This window comes from Watersipora subatra, chromosome 8 (genome assembly GCF_963576615.1).
Source record: "Watersipora subatra chromosome 8, tzWatSuba1.1, whole genome shotgun sequence".
Lineage (NCBI taxonomy): Eukaryota > Metazoa > Bryozoa > Gymnolaemata > Cheilostomatida > Watersiporidae > Watersipora > Watersipora subatra.
Genome location: NC_088715.1, coordinates 36,288,732 through 36,300,480, shown reverse-complemented (window position 1 = coordinate 36,300,480; position 11,749 = coordinate 36,288,732). Strand labels below are relative to the sequence as shown.

The following is an 11,749-nucleotide window of genomic DNA, read 5'->3' as shown; positions in this document are numbered from 1 at the left end:
TGTAGTGGATTGAAGGTTGCAAATTCGAATCCTACGCATTGTAATATTTTTCCCAACTTTTAATTGTGGCATCAGACAGAAAAAAGGACACTACACTTATGATAGCATAGAATGCACATGTTGCATATTATTCATTGAGTATGCTCACTTAATTATTCACTGAAAAAGAAACTGTTTAATTGCTTCACATCTGGTTGAAGTTGAGAATACTTTTGAAACTAGTCGACATATGATTGGTTTTTATGACATGGTTATTTTTTCTTTAATTCAGAGTAGCAGAGGACATCCGGAACCTTATGCTTCTGCATGCCTTTGACAGCGAGGACAAGCTGTTATCAACCTTAATGAGGTCACATGCTTGCATACCAGTAACACCTACTGGTAAAAAGCTCAACTTCACACATGATCTGATAAATCCAACAAGTCAGCTCACTGTTCTCTACTGCAAAGGTACCAGCCAGCCTGACAATGCAGAATTGACACCACAAGACAGTTTTAAAACAGTTGTTTTCAAATACACTAGACTGTTGAATTTGCTTTTCATATTATTCTATTTTGACTATGTTTAGTTTGTGCACTTTTACTTAACTTGTAGGTGCTAAATTAAATATTAATGGTTCAGGTATAGTGAAAGTGTTAAGCTCTTGTAAGTAATGCTGATATTTACCAGTACAAGTTACTTCTTTATTCTATAAGTTGAACAATCATCTATTGTACCTGATATATTGTTAGGTTCTATGGTATCTTATCTATTATAAAGCTTCATGGTACCTGATGTATTGTAAGGCTATGTAGTACCTGATGTATTGTAAAGTTTTTGGTACTTTATCAATTGTAAGGCTCTATGGTACCTGAGCAATTGCAAAGTTCTCTGGTAACTGAGCTATTGTCAGGTTCGCCCTTCATACAGTTAGAGTACAGCAAAGGTTGTATCGATAACTAACCCTTAAATTTGGAAGGTTGAAGTAGAGTAATATAACTATGATGGTGAAATCTTATTGGTAAAGACAGTGACGGCTGTATTTATACTTTAATACATTTTTTGTGCTACGCTAGGTAACTCTATGTTTACACATTGAGTTACCTAGCGTAGCACAAAAATACAGTTCAAGTTGATATTACTTACTGCTGTGACAAAACCTCTATTACTAGTAGTTAGTAACACAAGAGTTCTGTTATATTTTTTTCAGGTGGTAAACTGATGAGCTGCTGTACACTGTTGCACTATGGAACTGTCACATTTTCCTGTTTTTTTAGTGCTTGCCGAGGAGGAATGTCAGTTATACGTAAACTTTCATGCCAAGTTCTATACCTGCACCATCTACAGTTATCGCCACCCGATAGATGGTGACAGTTTTGAAGGCAGTTCTGATCAGCAAGAGTATAAATTCATGAATTGCGAAATAATGATTCAGCTTGAGGTACGTTCCTAGAGTTCTTCCATTTTTCCTGACTAAAGGTAATTTTAATTTTGTGTGTAAACATTAAAAAATGACTAGCATTGATAGAAAGCTATGAATTTTCTCTATTGTTCTATGGTATTTGATCAGTTGTAAAGTTCTATGATATCTGATATATTATAAGGTTCAATAGTATCTGATCTATTGTAAGGTTCTATGGTATTTGATGGGTCAAAAGACTGTATTTCCGCACAAGAAAATTTCTGCATGAATGTCTAACATTAGTTCATATCATGTGAACAACCTTGCTAGAGTTGCCTGCCCGCGGACAAGCAACTCAAACAACAAGCTTCACAAGATTCCTTTCATGATTTGAACTTGTCTAATATGTATTATCCCCTTGGTTACCAATCAGTTTTATGGAGTTTTCCTACAGTGGCATTCGGACATATCCATAAAAAATCAGATTTTAAACAAGGAATTAAATGCCAAGTGGGTACCAGCTTTATTTCTAGCAAAATAAAGAAATATAAATAAAAACATTAACTAATGGTTTAAGTAAAAAAATTTTATACATTTGGCTAACACCAAACCCTGAGATAAAATGCAAGATGAAAAATAAATTCTAGTAGATTAATAGCTTTTTAGATTGCCATTCAAAATACTAATAAATTCTAACTGCAAATCACCTTATTCAAAGTTTATTTTTGGAAAGATACATTTACCAGCTGCTTAATAATAAACTCCGAGTTAGTAAGTGCCTCTCGTAGTTGAAGTGAATGGATTATGTTACGGAAGGATAAGAATGTTTGTAAGCTAAGAAAGAATTTGTCTTGATGCTGATAGCTTATAGAAGATTTTAGCTTCTCAAGTGTTGCGTTCCGTTGCTCTGCAACTTGAGTGTTGATAGTTTTTAGATGGTCGTATGCATTTATATTATATCGACCACAGCATCCTGAAATCAGAATTAGTCAAGCATGATCAGCAATACAGATGCGCCTCTCAATGACGCAAATATTGTAATATAGCAAAAAATGTAATATAACAATATTACCAAATACTGTTATACTATTTATGATGACTATATTTATACGCCGCTTACCAGTATGGTTGTGCCAGTGAAATCTATATACCAGAAACTTTGTCTCTCTGAAAAAGGCCGGATTTCGATTGAGAGCATACCTGGGTAATGCACAAGCATTGTTGTAGATGACAATCTTAGGTGCTAAAAATAAAAGAAATGTTCAAAACATGGCATTGCTTCATTATGAAAAAGTTGAATATCAATATAAAAAGACAACATGCAGGTGTATACTAATGTTAGATGTTTTGAACCATATTCTTGATATATATTACTGAATTTAAACTGTCGAAAGAGTTAGGGAAAGCAAATTAAAAAGATACTATGGAATCTTCAGTTGATTTACCTGCAAAGAGGTGTTCTGAATATATTTCTCCATTCCAATTATCTACAAGTGCATTGCAGACAATTGCCTGGCTCATTGCATATTTATTAGACCTCGTCTGCTTGCCGTAGGAGCAGCTCCATTACCTGGCTCATTGCATATTTATTTTGTCAATAAAGATTTGTGTAAAAACAATTAGATATAGAAGTGAAGGCGTTTAAACGTATTTAACAGTTTAAACGGGCTTTAGGTTTCCAAGATAGCGCTATTGGCAGGTTGAGTTGGCAGGTGAAGACGGAGTGTATCCTATTGTTGTTAGCTGTTACTGTTATTGTTATTAATATTAGCTATTATTGTGTATCCAGGATACTAACATAGCATATTTTTGGTACTACCATAGTGCATTCAAGTTACCATCAAACAATGTATAACATACTCTTAAATAATATTTATAAAATGCTACCAGAAAATATATAGATATGTGAATATGTAGAATGTACTGAATGAATCGTGTGTTGCAGATGAGGTACCAGCAGAGCATAGAGGTATGTCATTTTCTCGGACTGTCCGACAGAGTGCTCGACCGATCTGTTCACTGGCTGGTCATTTCTTCAATGGGCGATTGGGACGCCTTAGAGATTGCTCTCAGATATGAAGGTTTAGCGCCAGTAGGAGGAATGGCTGTCCCTCTTGACCAGAAGTGTGGGTTTTTATATTCACTCGTGTTTTAATGGTCTTACTTTCTTCTTTTTAGCTGAGGAAGCTGGTCAAGAATGTTATGTAGAACAAGATCTTTTTATACCTATTGATCCTTTATTGTTGTATTTTCATAGATATGAGACAAGATGTACTCCAGCCTCGAGTTATGAAAGAAACCGAGTCGGATGGCTATGCAGGCAAAGTTTTCTGCTACCTTCCACTGCCTATGAAAAGTCGTCTTCCTGTGCACATTAACATTAACATCGCGAGCAAGTCTTGTATTGCTAAGGCTTATTGTAGCTTCTGCGTCGACGAGTGATGTGCAGATAAATCCATTGATCTTCACATCTATTGTGGCTCTTCTACAATCTTTTCTTGAGGCTTTGGTAACACCATTAACCTGTTCAGGTTATCTTCGCGAGGTTTGTATATCGTATGACTGCGAAAAGTATTCATTCCATGCCCTCAATCATTCACGCTTTTCGTCAGTTGCTCCTGGTCGTGAGTATTTGGGTACGTAGGGTTTATATGATGGTGGTGCACTGCTTAAGTCTTCTAATGATAATTCGATTTCTAAGTTTTCCGGTGGTGCGGATGGGTCATCATCGAACTATTTTTCAGATTCGTCTTCTCGTTCGGGCATGTCGGTTAGTTCCAGTGCCGTCTCCACATGTAAAGCATTTACCGTTGCACTCTTCCTTGCTCTGTACACAAAGCATCCTTTTGTGATTCCTCCGATGACTGTTGATAAAACCATTAATGTAAGAATGATGTTGCAAGCGAACTTCCAGAGCTCATAACCTGAGGTTACGTGTCCTCCAAATAGAAAGCTGAATAGTGAAGGGCCAAATAGTTTCTCTCTGCTCTCTACGGTGTTGTAATGTAGGGTGTTATGGCGGTTCGTGACGATTCCCATAGCCTTTAGTACTCTTTTCTGTCTGTCTAAGGTAGATAGGATTTCATTCAGTTCTCCGTAATCGTCTGTGTTTGACCATCTTAACATATGTGCTCTGCTAAATATTGTTTCTTGTATTTGTAGGGGCTGGCTGCAGATGTTGATGTACGGAATGCTCAAGTCGGTGGCTTCCTTAATTGGCGAAATCGTCCCGTTCGGAAAGTATTCAGAGATGTTACCTTCCAGCATCATCAATGTGCCTCTTTTGTCTTGCAATTGACTGTATAGGTGTCTGGGTGTATCACATTGTCTTTTGGATTGAAATATCCTATTTTTTCTGTACCGGCTGTTTTGATCATCATCGGAATAAATTCTGTGCAATTATTCTCTTCCATTGGCAGTATTTCGTATTGACTGTAGTTAAGTATAGTACAAGGGTAAACTTGGAGGAAACCCGGACCTGTTGTAGCAATAACATTTGGGTTTTCCAGTAAATATCTTGCGCTGAGTGTCGCGTGTTCTCCTATTAGCATGGTAACTATCTGTAAAATCTCAGCTAGATTGTAGGAGGCGTAGAAGTAAGCTGACCAAAATAGTTTTTGAGTCATCTTAGTTTGCTGGTAGGCAAGTGACTGTAGCATTGTATTGAAGAAGGCAGCGTTTTGACCCACTGCTGATACTCTTGCCTTTATCGTATCGTTAATTGTGACATTCGTCAATGGTGTGAGAAATTTCACTATAATGCCTTGGTCCGAAAGCGAAACATTAGAGTTGTTACAGCCTTTATGTGAATTCAGTCTCGAGTTATAAAATGTCAGAGCTAAATCTTGTTTATTGGAGACAAAATGCGCGTCGAAAAGTTATTCTTTTTCGTTGAACCATGGCGGGTATTCACATGTTTCGACTATGTCCAGGTCCCACATAAGCATTGATCTGTCGTTTAATTCACAAGAGCCGTTGTTGTAATTGCAGTGACTGACGTCTCCGGTTGTACTTTAAAATTTGTCAGATCCGTGTCTCTTGTATAGGTAAGTTGCCACATAACTGCATTGCTTAGCGCTGAAGGTTTTCTGTTGGCAGCACCATACATACATGGCGTTGGTTGGTTCATTCGTAATATACATTCCATCTCCTCTATGTAAAAATCCAGCTTAGCACTTCTTATGTATTACCATGTCAGTGCATTCTTCTAAGGTTACTTTCTGGGTTCTGCTTGAGGTTGTCCTAGTCTTAATGTCTCTGAAAAATTAAATTTGTGTCGTGACATGTGCGGTGAACTTCGTGCACCGGTAGGCGATAGTCTTTTGCTTGATCATATTCTTCTTGTAGGTAGTAATGTTAAATTTCTGGGGTGCCATGTCTGATTGTTTGCTGGTGTCCGTTGAGCATTCGTATTCTTGTTCTACTCAAAATGTTTGTGGAGAATCATTTTCTCCTGTGCCGCAAATCATGGGGTTGTTTGGTTGTTCTTTTGATGCTGTCGCCCCGGTAATGCGTAAGGCTAAGCATAGAAGGCTAAATTGGAAGTAGCTGGCAATGTTGAATAGGCCGAGCCGTCCTCCGGTGAATCTTATGCGTTTAGGTCGTCGGTCTACTATTTAGATCTAATGTGGCATTTATGTTTGCAACCACAACTTTGACCTTCACAAAAGACATGTGTAGATAAAACGTTCATAGTGGAATCACTGCAATGAAAACTCGGTGAATATTTATATTTTGCTGAGAAATCATTAGCTGTCAATATATTGAAAAAGGGAGGCAACTCTATTATTGAATGCAACCAGAGTATAGTCTAAGAAGAGACAACTCTATTACTTAGCGCATGCATTTGATTCACTTTCTGTGAACTCAATGTTCATCTGAGGTCGATAGAGAATCGGGTTTTAAGATGAAACGGTCCTAATGCTTAAACTATAAATGGGACCTCTTATTCAACTCACAGTGAAAATAAATCAAGGGAAGATAATTCTTTTGCTCAATACACCCAGGTCCTTGTGTTCATGTGAAATCACAATTTTTACTATTGAATACAGTATTGACTCTATAAGATTCTGATGTATATTAAGGCTACAAGCTAACTTCAAATCATTTTATTTTACGTTGTTAAAGTTTTTTGAATTATTTAGTTGAAGTGCCTCAGAACTGTCTGCTTCGATAGCATTCATTGGACTGCCTTATATATATACTTCCCTTTATGTAGGTTCACTTACACAGTTGTATAAGCATACGACATACTGACTTATATAAAATTTATTAGCTCAACATTCTGGCAAATTTGATCTGTTGGAAAACTAGGGTAAACTACATGTATGTTCACATGATGAATAGATGAGCTCTGCTTCACTTGAAAACTGTTTTGTCGAATGATATTAAAACTTCATCGGTTTTTCTAGCTAGTGGTTTATACATCTGTAGGTTTATTGTCTATACGGTTTGTATTATGTTTGAGGTACAATTCCTTATTAAAATCGGTCGGATCATGATATTCCACGATTATAGGCTGCAATGTCAAGTTTTATGGTAATCCGTCATGTTAAAAGTATCCATGAAGTTACGGGTAGTCATGATGTTTTATTAAAGTGTTTTTGGTTAGAATACCTTTTCATAAAACGTTTTTACCTGTCCACCAGAACAGACACACACACACACACACAGCTAAAGTTCTACTGACTGTGGTCTTTTATACCGTAAAACAACTCCATATATACGGTCTACTAAAACTGTTTGCCCTGATTGTACTATTTTTATACGTGTCGAAAGCATTCCTGCATGTCAATGATAGGGTGAAAACAATGGAAATCTGCAGTGTGTTTTGCAGCTAGTCCCTATTGTATCAGACTCAAACCACTCCAATCGGAGATGTCCTGTTGTTATACAGAGAACTAACAATAAAATTGAAAATGTTAGGCAAACTGAAAATCTTCAAATTGGCTGTATTGAAAAAAAATTTCTTTGTTGTCAAATTTTGTGGTAATCTGCTAGTTGAAAACATTTTGTGAAAAAATGGTACATCACAAATTCTAATTGATCGTTAATTAAGCAATATCAGTTGACTGCTATAATAATTACATAACTAGGACAATTCTAACTTTCGAACATGTATGCATTATATATACATCTAGCTACTTTTACTTTATTTTATCACCAAATTCAATGCTTTAAAAAAGTATATCATAATAATCATCACGCAAGTGATATTATTTATTAACAAGCAGTATTGCTATTGTCGGACAAAAAATTGATGAAAAACTTTGCAATTAGGCTATCTCAGCATTTGGATAGTTTCTTTACAGAAGTTTTCCTCCCTTTATTTTAATAAACAACCTATACATACAGGTTTTTGCTTTAACCTTATAAAAATATTTTGATATCATAATCTTATTAGTAATCTGGCTGAGTTTTGTAATGGTTAGTTTAACATATATCTATGCAGTATCAGAAATTACAATTCTATTGAAAAGGCAACTCTAAATACAAACATGCAGTCGGACATATTTGTATGTCTGACGGCATTCTCTGCTTTGTCACAAGCATCTCATCTACAACTTGTTTCATATGTGCAAACACATTATCAATTGATGGGTCAAAAGACTGTATTTCCGCACTAGAAAATTACTGCATGGATGTCTAACATTAGTTCAAATCATGTGAACCTTGCTGGAGTTGCCTGCCCACAAAGAGTTTCCTAAAGATGGAAACTGGCGGTTTTGTATTGAATTCCACCAATCGAATTCCGTCACAGAACAAGACTGTCATCCATTGCCGCGAATAGATGAAAGTCTTGATGCATTGGCCGGGAGTAAGATATACAATTATCAAACCGAAGGGTTATATTCAGGGCATTTAGTTTGCAAAAGGACTAATCATAGTTTCTAAACGACGCAGCGATCTTCACGAACGCTGACGGAAAGACCGCTCAGGCATTGGATAAACAATTGGCCGGAGACAGCGTAACTGAAACGATGTTTCGATAAAAGCAAAAAGGCCTATGTATAAAGGTCGGTGCTATCTATAAAAATAGACTTTCGGACAAATTGGCTAGTGGTCGTGCATTAACCCTTTGTGACGACACCAGTGTTCGTTCTAATCGCAGCACGTTAAAAGGGCAACAAAGGCAAATGTCTTTAGATAGGTTTATCTTAAAACGGCCGGCTAGTCGTGAAAGTGAAACAAAGGAAAAACTAGCTAACTAGCGAGAAACCTCAAACTATAAACGCCGAAGAAATTTCAATTACGAAAAATGAAAGTTTGCTTTTAGGTTTGCTTTTAAGTTTGTCTTTTAAGACTTTGATAAAACCCAAATTTATCAAAGTCAACTGTTGTAACAAAGAATAACACGTATATCGCCCTCTCTGGCAAATGCTAGCGTTAGCTGCTACTGTATGTATTTAATTTTACATTTTAATTAATCACATTTCCTCTTGCCTTGTTTTTTTATTTGTTACTTTTTGAAAGCATGTGGTAAGTTAGGACAATAACCAACATGTTTTTTCTGTTACAATATCTTGTTTTGAGTGTTTTATTTGCATTTTTAAAGTATAGAAACCAATTATTACATATTTAATTGTTCTATATGTAAATAGATTGCACCAACATGCGAGTAAATTGACATACGAGCTCAGTCTCGGAACGCATTAAGCGCGTATGTCGAAGTATGACTGCACCTCAAATTGAAAACTAGCTGCTAGACAGAGTTAGTAAACATAGCCAAGTTCCAAATTTTTTCAAATCGCCGCTGGGGCTTTGAAATACATGTAAGCCCATTGCTAATGCATCACACGTCTTTGCCAAATTTATCAACCTTGTCGCAAGTTATTCGGAATTTGGCATGGCATCATCATTGAAAAAATCTCTTGCAGTTCTATACGTTGAAAAAACTCATAACTTACCACCACAAATTGTTGGTTCACTAAAGGCTTTCACATCGATGAACATTCATGAAAATCTCTGAATGCGGCAAAAAGTAAATTTCATACAAACATAAATTTCTCAGCTAAATATAAACCTAAACAAGTGGTATACGCATGTGAAGGTCTTACTCTATTGCTAACTGCTTTCACGGATTAATTTATTTGCGAATGTGTTCATCCGCGAATAATTTAGTCCGCGAATATGCTTGAAAAGACCATTTTCGCGAAATTCAATTCCACGAATAATTTCATCCTGTAGGGTAAAATATAGTTTTATATTCCTAGTAGAGACTGGAGCGAGGCACTAACCAATGCATCAACTATTGATATATTAACAATGAGTCACTGTTTGACTTCCAGCAGTTTAAGAATGGCTAGGAAAAGGTGTGACGGCGTGATGGCATGCCACCTGTTCATTAACCAGTTCTAAGGCTACTGATACTCGAGAGATGCCATCGAGAATGATAACATTTATTATGAGATGAATGGCTATTATTAATGCTCAAATCATTATAGATCGAGAGGGAGCTAGTTTTGTCCAAGTATTATCTTTGTATGTTATATATCCATATGTTGACAAAATAGATAACATCACTAAATTATATAAATGCAATTATATTACTGCAATTTGAAAGCTCGATGCTTTCAACAAAATATTATCTTGTACGGTATGCATTCATAAATTGACAAGCAAAAGGTCGATACAGTGGGTGATTGACCAAAATATAGATGACCTCGCTAGATCATGAAAATGCAATTAGATTGCCAGTTAGAAAGATCAACCCTATCAACAAATATTATCTTCATACTGTATAGATTCATGAGTTGATTGATAAAAAGTCAATATATTATATGATCAATAAAATATAGCCATGGGTTGACCTCAGTAGATTATGTGGACTGATTTTGATTGATGAAACTCGAGGAATGCTCATGGAAGAACTATCGATGAAAGATCGACCCACAAAAGACACGTGTAGATAACCTGTTCATAGTGGAATCACTGCAATGAAAACTCGGTGAATATTCATATTTTGCTGAGAAATCATTAGCTGTCAATATATTGAATAAAGAGAGGCAACTCTATTATTGAATGCAACCAGAGTATAGTCTAAGAAGAGACAACTCTATTACTTAGCACATGCATTTGATTCACTTTCTGGGAACTCAATGTTCATCTGAGGTCGATAGAGAATCGGGCTATAAGATAAAACGGTCCTAATGCTTAAACTATAAATGGGACCTCTTATTCAACTCACAGTGAAAATAAATCAAGGGGAGATAATTCTTTTGCTCAATACACCCAGGGCCTTGTGTTCATGTGGAATCACAATTTTTACTATTGAATACAGTATTGACTCTATAAGATTCTGATGCATATTAAGGCTACAAGCTAACTTCAAATCATTTTATTTTACCTTGTTAAAGTTTTTTGAATTATTTAGTTGAAGTGCCTCAGAACCATCTGCTTCGATAGCATTCATTGGACTGCTTTATATATATACTTCACTTTATACATGTTCACTTACACAGTTGTATAAGCATACGACATACTGACTTATATGAAATTTATTAGCTCAACATTCTTGCAAATTTGATCTGTTGGAAAACTAGGATAAACTATGTTCACATGGTGAATAGATGAGCTCTGCTTCACTTGAAAACTGTTTTGTCGAATGATATTAAAACTTCATTGGTTTTCCTAGCTAGTGGTTTATACATCTGTAGGTTTATTGTCTATACGGTTTGTATTATGTTTGAGGTACAATTCCTTATTAAAATCGGTCGGATCATGATATTTCACGATTATAGGCTGCAATGTCAAGTTTTATGGTAATCCGTCATGTTAAAAGTATCCATGAAGTTACGGGTAGTCATGATGTTTTATTAAAGTGTTTTTGGTTAGAATACCTTTTCATAAAACGTTTTTACCTGTCCACCAGAACAGACACACACACACACAGCTAAAGTTCTACTGACAGTGGTCTTTTATACCGTAAAACAACTCCATATATACGGTCTACTAAAACTGTTTGCCCTGATTGTACTATTTTTATACGTGTCGAAAGCATTCCTGCATGTCAATGATAGGGTGAAAACAATGGAAATCTGCAGTGTGTTTTGCAGCTAGTCCCTATTGTATCAGACTCAAACCACTCCAATCGGAGATGTCCTGTTGTTATACAGAGAACTAACAATAAAATTGAAAATGTTAGGCAAACTGAAAATCTTCAAATTGGCTGTATTGAAAAAAAATTTCTTTGTTGTCAAATTTTGTGGTAATCTGCTAGTTGAAAACATTTTGTGAAAAAATGGTACATCACAAATTCTAATTGATCGTTAATTAAGCAATATCAGTTGACTGCTATAATAATTACATAACTAGGACAATTCTAACTTTCGAACATGTATGCATTATATATACATCTAGCTACTTTT

General features: G+C 35.8%; 1 protein-coding gene across 1 annotated transcript; it reads left to right on the top strand.

Moving 5' to 3' along the window:
• The first annotated feature begins 352 nt into the window (after nt 1-352).
• On the top strand, nt 353-3,824 carry LOC137402505 (sacsin-like). Its single transcript, XM_068089005.1, has 4 exons — nt 353-450; nt 1,258-1,421; nt 3,328-3,508; nt 3,640-3,824. Exons 2-4 carry the CDS (start codon nt 1,392-1,394, stop codon nt 3,822-3,824), a joined length of 396 nt encoding a protein of 131 aa, XP_067945106.1. The 5' UTR covers nt 353-450; nt 1,258-1,391.
• The last annotated feature ends 7,925 nt before the right edge of the window (nt 3,825-11,749 follow it).